Source organism: Melopsittacus undulatus, chromosome 4, assembly GCF_012275295.1.
Source record: "Melopsittacus undulatus isolate bMelUnd1 chromosome 4, bMelUnd1.mat.Z, whole genome shotgun sequence".
In the NCBI taxonomy this organism is placed as follows: Eukaryota; Metazoa; Chordata; class Aves; order Psittaciformes; family Psittaculidae; genus Melopsittacus; species Melopsittacus undulatus.
Window position 1 is genome coordinate 67,480,666 of NC_047530.1, and position 14,216 is coordinate 67,494,881.

Genomic DNA, 14,216 nt, shown 5'->3' on the forward strand with positions numbered 1-14,216 from the left:
CTGACTAATGCATTATAAGGGTGAATTTTGTGAAGAGCGTAGGAAATAGCTGCATTGCATGGTGTTAGGACAGTTCTCCCTGGTTGTGTCTGCTTTGCAGCCAGGAGTGGTTAGTGTTGAGCAGCAGGTTCTGGGCTGGTTGTGACTTCCTGGGAATACCTGTGTGGCTCTGGTCCCTCCCTCTACTTGCAGGCTGGTGATGATGATTTTATAATCAAGCCATAAGGAGAGGGGTGTGGTAATTGCCCTGTGTGGGTGTGGGTTCTCACTACTTCTCCCAACCCATCCAAGATTCCTTAGTCTGGGAGCAGCACAGGAGAGGAACCAGCCACTGAGGACTATCTTAGGAACAGCATGGAGATCAAATGGAGTGGCTGGGTGCTGCTGATCCTTTCTGTGTGCCTGGGCTCCTACCAAGGTAAGGCCAGGCATGGGGGTAGGACTCAAGGAGAGCCCAGAAAACCCCTCAGAACCCTAAAACTATTTGCAGCTGTGGTGTTTAGCTCCATAGCATGCTTCATCACCCCTCTGTAGTGGTGGAGTTAGGCCAGAGGAGAGTTGAGGCTGGTGGCACTGCTGGCTGCTTGACCTCTTGCCTACCTAGACATGAGCATTGCAACTTCTGCCCTTAGTGATGATGTCAGGGCAAAAAGTGGTTTGTTCCCTCCCTTTGGACAGCAGGGCTTGTGTTCTGCAGTGGTGTAGAAGGGAGACCACTTGACGGGGTGTCTCAGCAGCAATAGGGGAGAGGACATTGGGACCTGGCTGTGTATGTATGATGTGGGAGAACCTCACACCCAACTTTGTTCTTCTTGCATGATGGGGTGACCATGGTGACATCCACAGCTGTTCCCCTTGTCACTGGGGCTTTGAGTATCTGGGAGCAAATCCCTCTGCAGATGATCTTGTGCTGCTGTCCCCTAGGCCTCCCCTGTAAGAGTGAGGAAGTGATACTTGGCTCTTTCCTTGCCCTTCCTCAGCAAACAAGTTGTGAAGAGCCTGGTTCTGGAGCTCTGGGCCTTGCTTGAAGGGAATTCATTTATTCTGGGGGCCATTTCCCCACCAAAGCTGTGCAGCTCTGCTGTTGTAGTCAAAAAAACCCCAACCTTTTAGGGGGAAGAACCTCTTTTGCACCCTAACTTACCCCAGGCTCGGCCCATCAGGCTCCTCTGGCACTACCTGCCCCATGCTGGCTTTGTGGTGGAGTCGTGACTGCACACACGTGGCCGGGGGGGGCGGAATGACATGCCAAGGTGCACAGCCAGCAACAGGCAGAGCAGGAATGCACACCTATGCTTGGCATGTCCGTGCTTTGGGCGATGCCTGCCCTGGAAGCCGGTGGAGGTTCCTATGGCAGTGGTTGTGCTGTGCAGCACTGTGTCTATGGGACCGGGGCCCACTGTCAGCCTTGGAGGAGGATTGTGATGCTGGGAAAAGTGTATTTATGTTTTTTGCTGTAATAGGGGTGTGCACCAGGGTGGGAACTGGGGCGCCGGGGCCCACACCGCCTCCCCAAGCCTTTACATCACAACCTGCTCACCAGGCTCTGCCGGCTCAGCCAGTGTGCTCCAGGCTCCATGTAATGCTGGCACAGCTCTGACAGATGTGGAGCTCGGTGCTGGATCCCCCCTGAGGAAAGCCCACCCCACCCTGGAGGGCTGCCAGCTGGGGATAGGGTATTGGCCTGGGGACACTACATCCCTGCTTGCCCTGTGCTCCATGTTGGGGCTTCACCGCAAATGGCATCAACTGGCATCCTGCTGCCTGGGTGCCTGTCACCATGAGGCTGCTCTGGCACAGCTTTGAAATGTGGAGGAGAGCTCACAGGGTACCAGTTGCTCTGGTTGCTTGCCCCATGGTGATGCTTTCCAGCTGGAGAAGCTCCTCCTGCTCTCAGCAGTTGGGTGTTGTGATTAGTATTAATGATTTTTGTGGCCCAGGCCTGAGTTTCACCTTGAGCAGGGCAAGGAGTAAGCACTGAGCTGAGAAGCACTGTGAGCCACAGAGGTGTGGGTCCAAACCCCCAGTGTCTTTTAGGACACGTAAATCCCCTCACGCTGTCACTGGCAGCACCCTTATGCTGTTGGTCTGGGCTGTGTCTGTGGATCAGGCAGGACCAGCTCAGAAACAAGCTATGGGGTTGTTGCCTCCCCTCTCCTTTTATTTGGTGCTGCCCCATCCCACTTCCGCTGACTTGCTGTTCCTGTTTGCCCTGATGCTGGTGCCAGGATTAAAAACCTAAATGTCTATCTCTCAGCTGATGCAGCGACCACGGCCTTGTGCTGCTGGAGCGAGAGCTGTGTGGGAAGGTGTGCATGGGAAGCAGGGGGGACTCGCCCTGCCCCTGGGCTCCCTCCTGCCCCAGTGCTGCCGTCAGCCCGATGGGGTAATCCCTGCAGAAACACCACCGAGGCACCCTCTGAGCTGTGCTTGGGAGTGGCAGGGCTGGTAGGGGGCTCTGGGGTCTCCTGCCCACAGCTGCCACACCTGGGGACTTGCTGGGGTGGCCCCAGGCACCTCAAACCACTGTCCCGACATGTCCCGTGAATGAGACAAAGGTGTTGCCAAAATCTGGCATGCAGGAAAGCAGCTTTTGGGGAGAAACCTGATAAGGACAGGGTGGGTGGAAGGAGCAGTTCCTCCCTTCGGCTTTATTCCTGCTATGCAAGATCATAGGGCCAGGGCTGGGTGATAAAAGCTGTATGCGAATGCTCTGGGGGAAGAGGGAATGTTTGCTTAGACAAGGGTATGCAGCAGGGTCTGTCTGTCTGTTCATGTGCTGCTCCCACATCCCCCCTGGATTTACAGAGCAGCTCTGGCCAAAGCAGAGTAGTGAAGGGCCTGGGTTGTGCTGGCTTCTTGCCTCCTGCCATCCTGGGTGAGTGCAGCCCCTGCTGGGAACAAACCCTCGCCCCATCCCAAATGAATCCCGACACGCCGAGGTGGCAATTAAAGCAGTGGCATTGCACCATACCACCATGCTGCTCGGGCAGCCGGGGTGGGCACCGCCGCTGTGCCAGGGATTTACAGCCAGGCGTTGGGAGGAAATGGAAAAAACACAACAACCCAAAGTGGGGTTGCTCAACCATGGCTGGGAGCCACGGCGTGGCTAACCAGCTGCTGTGTGGGGCTGTGTGTCGGCACCTTGTGTGGCTCCTTCTGCAGGGTTTATGGACCTTTATCCCAGCAGCTGCCTCCCCAGTGCATTGAAGGGTGCTGCGAGGCTGAGGGTGATGATCCCCGAGTTTGCTTTGCTGCTGTGACACGGTGTTGGTGAAGCTGGCAGCACGTGTTGGCCGGGTGAAGCCTGCATTTTCTGGGCTTATTTAGAAAACCTAACAACCGCACCACCGTTGCGAAAGCTGAGGGTGAATCACAGTGGGAGGGTGAAGAGCATCGCCCCAGCTTGCGGGGCAGGGTGGTGGAGTGGTTGGTGTAAGGGAAGAGATGGTCTTGGGGTGCTCTTGCGGCACTGATGGTTTTCTTTCCTCCCCACAAAGCTGGGGCCAGCCCCCTCCATGAGTGCAGTGAGCGGCCGGAGGACTGGTGCCGCGATGTGGTGACAGCAGCCAAGTGTGGGACGCTGCAGCTCTGCCAGATCTCCGTCTGGGACAAGGCTGTGGGGGTAACTGTGCCAGGAGGCAGGGATGCAGGGGGATGGAGGGATGTGTCCATCCTGACTCGAAATGGGGGGCGGGGGCAGAATCCCAGCCTGGTCGACCCAGTGCTGGGCACCCAGAGGAGCATTGGCTGATGGTGTCAAGCAGCAATATGTCTGCAGTGTGAGCAGCAAAAAGGAATGGATGCTCCGGGGTATTCCCAAGTGCCCTTGGGTGCGGTGTTCCTGGGAGGGATCAGAAACAGATCTGGCTTGGGATCTGAGAAGCAAGTGGTGGGTCTGGGTGCCATGGTAACATCACATGTGTCCCCTCTCTCAGCAGAAGGGAATCCCATGTCACCTGTGCCAGATGGCAGTCTCTGTGGTAGGCAAGATCCTGCAGGACAACCGCACTGAGGTGGGTCACAGCTTGGCATGGAATGTGGGTCTGGCATGTCACCCCCACACCAGTGGGGGCCACCCATTCCTGAGCTCTCCACTTGTTACCTAGGAAAAGCTGCGGCTCTTCTTGGATAAGAAATGCCAGTACCTGCCCTTCCAGGACTGGTCTGTGAAGTGCAAGAAGATGGTGGACACCGGCATCCTCATCCTAGTCCAGCTGGGCAGGCAAGTGCTGGTAAGTGGTGGGGGACCCCGTTGGGTTTGTGTTTGTCCATGGTTTGGGGTATCTTGGGGTCTTGAAGAGCAAGGGAGGTGCTTGGAGCCTGGGACAAAACCTCCATGGGAATGAGGTGGGGATGGAAATGACCCAGGCTTGTAGGGGGGGGAGGAGGGTGATGGGGCAGATGCAACCACAAGCCCCCATCCCTCTGCTCCCCCAGGCAGACCCGAAGGTGGTGTGTGGGACCATGAGGCTGTGCCAGCCCTGGGAGAGCCCCACAGGAGCCCTGAAGTTTCAGGAACCGCCACCAGCCCCTGCTGGCCCTGCTCAGGACTTTGCTGACCTGGTCACCCCCTTCATCGCCAACGTGCCCCTCCTGCTCCATCCCCAGGACCTGCCTCGTGGTGAGGCCCAGGTACTATGGCACAGGCAGGAATGCCATTGATGCTGCTCAGGGGTGAGAATCAGCAAAGCACCACCTATTCAACAATCATGTTTTAAAGCTACTGTACAGCTGGAATGGCATCTGATTTGGGGTGTCACCAGTTTTGGGTCGGGATATTGCAGGAGGTAGGGCAGGGACCAGAATGATGCTGGCCAAAAAGCTGCCTCAGATTGAGACCGGGCATTTAAATCCCAGCCTGGAAAATGGAGTCACTGGGGCCACTCAGTTTTATTTCTGGGATCTACTGATGTGTTCCTGCCCATGTTATCCCACAGGAGAAGGAAGATGTGTGTGAGGAATGCCTGCAGCTGGTGGCCGCTGTGCAGCTGGAGCTGGGGACCAATGCTGCCTTCACTCAGGCGCTGGTGGCCCGCACTGAGTGGGCATGCGAGGGCCTGGCACCCAGCCTGGCACAGCAGGTGAGGGTGCTGCCGTTGTGCTGGGCATGCAAGCGTCTTCTGCAGCTGTTGGGCAGGTCCCCGGCAGACTGTGGTGTGGGCAGGGTGGTGAGATGTCCATCCACCCTGGGTGCTAACACCGTGTCTCTCCTGCACAGTGCAAGCACTACCTGGCTGAGTACATGGACACAGCCGTCCGGCTGCTCCAGTACATGGTAAGTGGGTGTGCAGCTCCCCAGGGCTGCCAGGGACAGGTGGGTGCTGGTTTGGGTGCCAGGCAGCACAGCCAAGGGGACCTCATCAGTGAGTGCAGGGCCCTGCTCGTCTTTTGACTTAAACCCCACTGCTTTATATCCCTACAAATAGCTTTCCCCTCTGTCTGGCTTACAACTACTGTAATTCCTTTTTATTCTCTCTTTTTCTTGCCATTTGCTGGTCCCTCCATCGGCAGCTGGCTGAGGTAAGCGAGACCCATGCCCCAACCAGCTGAAATCACCCTCCATTGGGAACTGAGGGCACAGACTCGCCCTCCTGGGGGATGATGCCCACCCGATTTAAGACATCTCTCCCCAGGACCCCATGGAGCTGTGTGGCCAGCTGGGACTCTGCTCCTCTTCTTCAGTGCTGCCCCTCCACACATTGCTCACAGAGAAGATGATACAGGTCCTGAGCACGCTGTGGGTAAGTGGGGACCTCTCCTGACTCAAACATGCTCCTTAAAATCCAAATGCTGGGAAGCAGGAGCCTTATTTTCTATTTCATTTTTCCCTCTCAAGCATCTCCATTTTTCCGAGGTGGGGAATATATTTTGTGGGGGTTGATGGCTGGGTGGGATGGGGGCAGCGCTGGGGGCTCGGTGTGCATCCCACTGCCTTTCCCACAGGACAGGGAGGGGACCACTCCGCTGTGTGAGATGTGCCAATTTGCTGTGAAGGCGGCTGAGAGCCTCCTGGAGAACAATGTGACAGAGGTGAGCCCTGCTGCTGCTGTCCAGGGATAAGGCACTGGGAAAGGGGGCAGCGAGGAGTGGGGTTTTCCCTCTGCCTGCCTTCTCCCGGCAGGAGCAGCTGGTGAATGACATCGAGAAGGTGTGCTACATGCTGCCCCACAGCGTCATCGGGCAGTGCAAAGACTTCGTTGACTCCTATGGCAAAGCCGTGGTCATCATGCTGCTGGAGGCCACCGACCCGGCAGCTGTCTGCACCATGCTGCGCTGCTGTCCCCGGAGCGAGGACACCCACCATGGTGAGCTGGGGGGCCTGGGTGGCACCATGTCCCCAGGGAGAGGGGTGCTAACACTGCTAACACAGGCCCCGCTGTGTCCTGCAGGGCCTGCCACACTGGAGCAGCTGGCAGCAGGTGCAGGAGCGTTCTGCAACGTCTGCCAGATCATCATCACGTCCTTCGACAACGAGCTGCTGAAGAACGAGACGCTGGCAGAGCTGGGTGACATGCTGCAGAAGGGCTGCCAGCTGCTGCCCGCACCGCTCACTGGCACGGTGAGCTGCAGGGAGCCCCTGCCCAGGGGGGACCCCCCGACACCCCTTGCTGTGCTCACCCCTCTCTCCTTCCCAGTGCGAAGCGCTCGTGGTGCAGTACGAGCCGGAGGCTGTGCGGCTCTTCGTGCAGATGATGGACCCCCCCTTCGTCTGCACTGTAAGTGTCCCTGGGGCAGCCCTGACCCAGATGGGCATTCTTTGTCCCAACCTGGGGGTCTGGGAGAGGGGCAGTGGGATCAAAGTGTGCTCATGGGTTTTCTTCTTCCACCTCCCACCCTTTTCCTTTGCCATGCAGAAAATAAAAGCTTGTGACTCATCTGAGGAGGATCTCGGGGACTTAGACCTCTGTGCCTTGGGCCCGCAATACTGGTGCAAGAACATGGCCACAGCGATAAAGTGCCAGGTAAGTGTTGGCCACATCTCCTCTCCTGGGTTTGCAGTGAGCCAGAAGACCCTGCTTCCCACCACTATCCTTCCCCATCTCTCCCGCAGGCTGTTGAGCACTGCCAGCGTCACCTATGGAACTAGGAGTCACCTCCCCGGCTGGCTGTGCCTGCCCTGCTGTTTTGGTTCAGGATCCCAGATACCCTCCCTTGGGATGTGCCTGCACCCATGGATGGCAAGGGCAGGAGCCCACCAGCCTGACCGTCCCAGCAGAGGCTGTGGGGTGACCCAGCCACTTCTGCCACTTCCTTTTCCATCCATGCGGTCTGGATTTCTAAATCAGGTTAAGGGACTCATTGGTATTTTCAGGACTGCGGATTCAGCCTCGTTGTCTCTCAGAGTTGTTGTAAAATCCCCATCCCCACTTCTATCCCCGTCCCCCTTGTAAGACCCAGATCCTGCAGCGTGAACAAGCTGGGATGGTTTTTGCTGCCCAAATGCTAGCCAGTTCCAGGCAGCTGGCAGCCAGCAGCCTCACACCACAGGTCTTGTCAGCTTTTGGCAAGCCCAGCACTTCGCTGGTCCCTCTTCAAATTGGCATGGCTTTCTTTTACACCTGCCTTCCCCCTGTTGCCCTATAAAGAAACACAGTGGATTAAATTTACAGATGTATATACCTCAAGTATTTCCTGAACAAAAAATGAGTGAGTTTGGGAGCAAAGAGTCCCTTTCACCCACACACACATTCTTGCTGGCGCCCCTGTGCTGACCCAGCTGTGGTAAGAGAGGGGCAGCGGGGCACTGGCTTGTCCCTCCCTGCTGCAGGAGGGAGATGCCCGCAGTGCCCAGTCCTGAGCGTGCACGGGAGCACCGCACTGAAAATAAACTCTTCCCGTGAGCGCAGCTGGATGTCTCCCTCCTGCTTCTCCTGCTGTGTAAGATGGGGCAAACCTGTGGGAGGTATAATGCTTCCCCCAAAATTAGGGGTGCAGCAAAACCTGGGTCAGCATCTTGTGAAGGTGATGGGTTCAGGGGTGAATTAAAGGGAAAAGGGTGTTTTCTCTTCAAAAGGTCTTTTGAGTAAGCTGAATCTGGGAATGTGATCAGGGAGGAAGGATGACAGACAGGTTACCTAAAGCCATAGACAGTGTATTTCTGAGTCCCGTAACAGACCGTGCCCGAAACTCTCCACAAGGTTACGACTGGAAACAAATCCCCAAACGAACGAACCCAAAATAAAGAGAGAAGGGGAAAGTAAAGGGCAAGAAAAGACAAGCACGAGCACTCCACATCCAGAAGCCCCAGTTATTGTCAGTCTCTTTCAATGTCGCAACATGTTTTGGTAAAGCCAACAAAATGGAGAAATGTTTTCCGTTTTGGTTTGGGTTTTTTTGGGGTCTTTCCTTGCTGGAAAGGTGCTGTTAATGCCAAATGGACTTGGCCTCTCCTCACGCTGCCTGGCCCTCCCTGTGCCTGTGGTTGAGGTATGATGGCTGCTTGTCCCCAGTCTGCATCCAGGGATGCGGCACATCATCCGCACCTTTGCTGCACCTTCACCCCTGTCCAGCCTGGACTCATTGGATTTGTTTTGCTGCTTTTTTTTTTCTTAAAAAAACCCTTTTTTTAATAAGAAAAAAATAATAAAAAAAATAATGCTTTCATGGATAAATGACAGGCAAGTAAAAGCATACCAGTCCTGAGAGCCCTTTCCTGGGGCCAAGCTCTCCAAGGCTGCCAGAGCGATGTGCACCGGTTGGCCTGGACTTGTGCAGGGGAATAGGGGGCCAAGCGCTGGTCTTGGGGTGCCCCTGGCCCCCACCACAACCCCCTGATCTGTGCTTCATCCGTGCCGGCCCCTGCTTGCCTAGAGGAGCACCACCACCAGCACTGCTTGTCATAACTCGGTGATCTCCAGAGGGCTCTCCATGATCACCTCCCGCATCTTGTGCAGGGGGGTGGACTTGGCCGACTCAGTGCGGGCATTGTGGTCGCTGTAGCCCCCGCAGTCGGTGGTCAGAGTCTCCAGCGAGCGACCCAGCACCTTCTGGTCGTCCTCGGGTAGGCTGTTGAGGTCAGAGGCGAGCAGCGTGCCTGTGCTGCCATGTACCACGTGGATGCCATCAGGACCTTTCAGCTCCACCGGCTGCTTGTGCCGGAAGCGGAGGCTGCCTTGGCTGGGGCTGCGCTCCTCCTCTTCCTCCTCTAGCTCCTTCTGGATCAGCTGTAAAAAGTCCATGGATCAGAGAAATCACTACCGTGTCCTGAGCAGATCCTGCTTCCTGCCTCCCAGCTGTCTGCAATGCTGGAACTCAGTGAGAGGGACAGTTCCCTCCTCTTCTGAAGTGTGGTGATGAGGATCACCAGTGCGATGATGGTCTCCAGTCAGATTGCTCACTCATCTGGTAGGTGCACCAGCTGCCAGCCAGGTGGTGTGTCCAGCAGCTAAGGGGGAGTTTGGACCTGGGCTGGGGTTTGGGGTTGTATGGAGCAAAAGGCAGACAAGGAAAGGAGCTGAAGGAAGGCTGGAGGCAGATAAGGGCAAGGAGGGATAAGGCAACAGAAGGGTTGAAAGGGCATCTCCCATCCTTCTGCTCTCCTCTGCTGTGTTTGCCCCATGTTTTGCCCCCCATGAAGAGGGGGAAGGCTGCAAGAGGAGTTGCTTTTCCCCTCACCAGCCCTTCTGCACAAAAATGCTCTGTCCCAGCCCTTTTGCCTCAAAACTTGTTGGGTTGATAAGCTCAGAGGAGCACAGGGAATGGAAGATGTCCCCGCATGTGTGTAGGGGCCTGCAGCTTCTTAGTCACCTTTGGCAGAGAGACAGGAGGTGATGGACAGAGCCCACGCAGAGACTGAGGGATAAGGTGCTTCTGATACTCAGAGGGATATGAAAGCTGGAGCACTGTGGGGAACCAGCAGCTTCAGTGGAAACCCAGTGTCTGGCTCGTTTTGGCCAAGCAGAGAATGGGGAGACCACTGAGTGATAGGGACCACAGCTGCAGGGAGCGACTGAGAAGGGCTGAGAAGACACACTGCATCCCAGAGGGCACGGCAAGCATCTCCCCATGCCCATGCACACCACGTCTACCTCCGAGACCGAGGAGCGGTCCCCCTGACTGGAGGTGGCTTTATGCACCATCCGCTGGGCAAAGAGTTTTTTCAAGCGCATGTAATCATCCAGGACCACCTTCAACAGAGAGCCCTGGGTGGAGGGGGAGAGATGATGGGTTACCTGAGGGACACCGCTTGGTTGGAGGGAGGCTGACCCCATCCCAGCATTTTATGAAGCAACATCACCCTCCGGCACCACTGCTGTCAACCTGTAAGCTGTAGCAGTTGGAGAAGACCCCCTGGATGGAGGATGCCCATGCTCAACACTCACCTTGATGGGTCCCTCCCGCATGATCTGCCCCAGCTTGGCAATGTTGTCGTACTCCTGGATCGCTGCCCGCAGGTAGCGATCATCCTCAGGCTTGGCTGCAGAAGGCTCTCTCCCGAACGTCCCCTGTGGGTGGAGAGAGTAGTTCAGGAGGTGGCATGGGCCTTGGGAGAAGCAGGGAGCGGTCCTGAGGGGGCCATGTCTTACATGGGTGCGGGCAGGGCTGTTCCAGAGGTCAGTGATCTCACTCAGGTTCTCCGGCAGGTCATCCTCGTGCTCTGCCTGCGCTGCCAGCTCCATGTTCCTGCAGAAGGGGTCCAGCCATACCGGGTTGGCCCTGCCCAGGGAAAAGGAGCAGCTCTCAGCACAAGGAAAGAGCCACAGCATCTGTAACCCCAATCCAAAGCCTGGATGCTGAGGCTGTGCTGCCTCCTCCTGCCATGTGGGGGCATGAATTTGGTCATCTGGATCCAGATGTGTGTCGACACCCACTGGTCATCTCTGCTTACCCCAAGCCTGGCTAGTATTGGCAGAGATAGAGTCACAGGAGAAAGCACAAGGTCATAGAATCATAGAATAGTTAGGGTTGGAAAGAACCTTAAGATCATCTAGTTCCAACTCCCCTGGCATGGGCAGGGACACCTCACACTAAACTGTATCACGCAAGGCGTCATCCAACCTGGCCTTGAACAGTGCCAGGGATGGGGCATTCACAACCTCCCTGGGCAACCAATTCCAGTGCCTCAGCACCCTTACAGTAAAGAACTTCTTCCTTATATCCAGTCTAAACCTCTGCTGTTTAAGTTTCAACCCATTACCCCTTGTCCTGTCATAACAGTCCCTAATGAATAGTCCCTACACAGCATCCCCTTGAAAGCTCTCAAGGCAAGCAGCCATGGCATGCCTGGCTGCATCCCTCTGCAGAGCAGAAAGGTACAGCATCTCCACATCCCAAGCATCTCTGGCTACAAAAAGCAGGTATCCCTTTCTCGGGAGCAGCATGTGATCCTGCAAGGTGGCAAACCAGAGAGGGAAAGGGAGAACTCACCCATCAAAGGAGTACTTGTTGGTGTTTGGCATGTCCATGATGTCCATGAAACCTCTGTTTCCTGAAAGAAGCAGGGATGAAAGTTAAAGAGTGGCATGCTGGGGGGCTGAGCAGTAAACCATGGAGCAGCACTTCTTTATCAGGGATGGAAATTCAGTGACCAGAAAAGCACTGGTGGCATGAGAAGCATACTGGGATGCAGCTGGTAATGCAGAGCCTGGAAGCTCAGAAAAGCTTTCCACCAGTGGGCCTTGCTGGGCAGGATCACTTTGGATTTACACCCCACAGACATCCCCCACATCACCCCCTCTATGCTCTTTAGGCACCCTGCTATCTCATGCATCTGGAAAACCCAAAACACTGCTCACCAGTGGAGCCAGCCACTATGGCTTTCAATTTCCTTTTGTGCCTGTGAAGGAAATACAGCGAATCAGGGAAGAAAATAAAAAAGATGCTCCAAAGGAGAGTGGGACACAGATTTGCAATAACCCTGCAAACAGCCCCTGTATCTATAAGGATGGCATGCTTGGGGAGAGAGCTGCTATTGGTATTGAAGCCATTATATTTTGGGAGAAGAGGGGCTATTTCTGACCTAGGCTGAACCCTGGCAAAGAATGTGTTGGGAAGCTGATGACTTCCTTTGCTTACTAGCATTGTCAGGGCTGGGAACAACTACATGGGTCCCCCTGGCCAGTGAGGTAGAGCCTGGAGGTTACTCACACTGTCCGGTAGTACCAGTTCATGAGGATGAAGAGCATGGCAGCCAGAAAGAGCAGGATGGCCAGCACAATGATCGCCATCTAGGAGAGCAAAGAGATAGTGGCAACCTCTGGCACCCAGTGATGGGCACCCTCCTGGAATTATTTGGGTGAACCATATCTCCAGATCATGGAGGATGGGATGGGACATCATTGTCCCACCTGTGAGCAGCAGCCATCTCCACTCCAGCTGGACCATTACCTGCAGAGCTGAGAGGTCATCTGGGGCCTGGGCAGTGATGGCGGGCTGCACATCCAGTACATTGTAATTCCTGAAGAGGTTCCTCAGCTGCTCCTTGTTCTCATCTATCATCTGAATCACCCTGGAAAGAGAAGGGTTGCTCGGGCATCTCGACATTAATGAGGCTCCCAAAGGACTCAGTGGGCCAGGATATGGGCTGGGTGACGGGCCAGGTGACATACCGCTCCACATCCAGGATGCGGTTGGTCTCCCTGTTCACCACATGGATCAGCAGCTCTGTCTGTGCGAAGTTCACCCGACCTTTCTTGTCAACATGGAACTGGGGAGAGACAGCAAGGTCTGCACTATGGGAGAGGTGTCTCATGTGACGCTTCATGCCTTGAAGTGTGCTCATGTAATAAGAGACCCTCAAGCATGACAGGGGTTTGGACCCCTTGGATATGCCCCAGCCTCATGTGTATGAGGACCTTCAGAGCTCAGGGGTTTCTATGGTTTATACAGGCAGGGCACCCTCAAAGGAAACCTTCCAAGCAGCTTGTGGAAGGTCATCTATCCCTCAAAGCAACCTCAAAGATAGATCGTTACCTGCACATCATCCGTATTGACAATAGCACCCGTGATGTTGGAGAGCAGGCTGATGAACTCCTCCTCGAACTGCCGGACTTTGTCTGGGATCTCGTTGATAATGATCTTGACCCGCTGGTCATCTCGCAGGATGTAAATCCCCACAATGGCTGTGTCATTGTGGCCCACCAGGTCAGAGGCCATGATGTCCACCACGAAGTAGCCAGGGTTGTAAGCCGTGAAGAGGTCAAAGGTTCGCAGGATCCCATCAAGGGTTCCTGGGGGAAGAACAGTCACAAGCCCAGGACTAGTGATGCTGGCCATGGGGATGTCTTTGGCCACAAGGATGTTTCTGGCATGCAGGGAGCGCACCTATGGTGAAGATGTTGGCCACCTCCTCAGAGTCATTGGAGTGCTGCTTGATGTAGCGGATGCCCAAGATGTTGTACAGGACCAGGCTGTTATTGCCTACATCGGCATCCACTGCAACCACCCTGATCAGCTCTGATCCCACCTTGGCATCAGTGGCAACCCCTTTGAGAGAGAGACAGGACAGGGACCTGGGGCCAGGCTGGCTCTCACTTCCCCTTCGTGTGGCTAGATTTTACCCAGAGCACCACCGGCTCCTGGGTCCCCCCATATCCCAGCACCCCTTACCCGCTGTGTACTCTGACTTGGTGAACTGGGGGGATTGGTCATTGATGTCATCCAGGAGAATTCGCACCTCCTGAAGGGTCAGGTCCTCACTGAGATCCCAGGGCTGAGCTCTGCCTGCTTGCTGGTCTTGGGGAGGGGTCCAGTTCCTCTGGCTGGATGCTTTGACGATGATGGAGTAGTATGGCTCCTTCTCCCTGTCCAGGTCTTGCAAGACCTTCAGCTTCCCCTCTCGGCTCAGCTGGAAGTTGTTCTCCTGGTTCCCATCTGAGTGCAGAAAGGGGAACCCTGTTAGTCCCCTTTCGGCTCAGCATTTTGGAAACACCGCCTCACCCATTGACCAGGGCAGAAAGGCAACAAGGACATGACGGAAATGACAGAAACCCTTGGTGAGAACTGTACAAGGAGATGAAGAGCTGCCCATCCCCTTCCCACTTGGCACTCACCTGCTATGAAGTAGTAGACGATGGCATTGGAGCCCTCATCTGCATCCACTGCCCCAGTGACGTTCCCCACCACAGTGCCCGGCTGTGAGTGCTCAGGAACGGAGAGAACCTGGTACTGAGGACTGTTCCTCTACCAGAGACCCCAGGAGAAGGGAAGATTATGAGAACTGAGGTGGCTTTTAAAAAAACTGGACAAACCCCATCATGCTCCCCACCATGATG

The 14,216-nt window shown here is 55.5% G+C and overlaps 2 protein-coding genes across 3 annotated transcripts in view; one reads left to right on the plus strand and one right to left on the minus strand.

The window, feature by feature from the left end:
• Positions 1 to 262: 262 nt before the first annotated feature.
• On the plus strand, positions 263 to 7,849 carry LOC101880271 (prosaposin-like). 2 transcript variants are annotated; one of them, XM_031053240.2, is made up of 15 exons: positions 263 to 418; positions 3,501 to 3,625; positions 3,939 to 4,016; positions 4,110 to 4,235; positions 4,441 to 4,635; positions 4,941 to 5,084; positions 5,222 to 5,278; positions 5,515 to 5,523; positions 5,637 to 5,744; positions 5,947 to 6,033; positions 6,125 to 6,308; positions 6,393 to 6,562; positions 6,639 to 6,719; positions 6,858 to 6,965; positions 7,055 to 7,849. In XM_031053240.2, exons 1-15 carry the CDS (start codon positions 355 to 357, stop codon positions 7,088 to 7,090), a joined length of 1,572 nt encoding a protein of 523 aa, XP_030909100.2. In that variant the 5' UTR covers positions 263 to 354; the 3' UTR covers positions 7,091 to 7,849. The 2 variants fall into 2 exon arrangements, with proteins under 2 accessions (XP_030909100.2, XP_030909101.2); XM_031053241.2 differs by having other exon boundaries at positions 3,942 to 4,016.
• A 225-nt stretch (positions 7,850 to 8,074) lies between these two features.
• Positions 8,075 to 14,216, minus strand: part of CDH23 (cadherin related 23) — a 210,892-nt gene continuing 204,750 nt past the window's right edge. Inside the window, exons 57-69 of the mRNA XM_031053064.2 lie at positions 13,995 to 14,124; positions 13,552 to 13,815; positions 13,267 to 13,428; positions 12,916 to 13,172; positions 12,552 to 12,649; positions 12,331 to 12,451; positions 12,091 to 12,170; positions 11,739 to 11,779; positions 11,371 to 11,431; positions 10,530 to 10,659; positions 10,326 to 10,448; positions 10,032 to 10,145; positions 8,075 to 9,167 (exon numbers count right to left, since the gene is read on the minus strand). Of these exons, the coding sequence (XP_030908924.1) occupies positions 8,841 to 9,167; positions 10,032 to 10,145; positions 10,326 to 10,448; positions 10,530 to 10,659; positions 11,371 to 11,431; positions 11,739 to 11,779; positions 12,091 to 12,170; positions 12,331 to 12,451; positions 12,552 to 12,649; positions 12,916 to 13,172; positions 13,267 to 13,428; positions 13,552 to 13,815; positions 13,995 to 14,124 (1,908 nt within the window). The 3' untranslated portion in view covers positions 8,075 to 8,840. The remainder of the gene's footprint in view (positions 9,168 to 10,031; positions 10,146 to 10,325; positions 10,449 to 10,529; positions 10,660 to 11,370; positions 11,432 to 11,738; positions 11,780 to 12,090; positions 12,171 to 12,330; positions 12,452 to 12,551; positions 12,650 to 12,915; positions 13,173 to 13,266; positions 13,429 to 13,551; positions 13,816 to 13,994; positions 14,125 to 14,216) is intronic.

Coding starts and splice junctions, on each gene's coding strand:
- LOC101880271 (XM_031053240.2), top strand. CDS start 355: ATGGAGATCAAATGGAGTGGCTGGGTGCTGCTGATCCTTTCTGTGTGC. Junction 6,309..6,392: donor GAGCGAGGACACCCACCATG/GTGAGCTGGGGG, acceptor TGTGTCCTGCAG/GGCCTGCCACACTGGAGCAG. Junction 6,563..6,638: donor CCGCACCGCTCACTGGCACG/GTGAGCTGCAGG, acceptor TCTCCTTCCCAG/TGCGAAGCGCTCGTGGTGCA.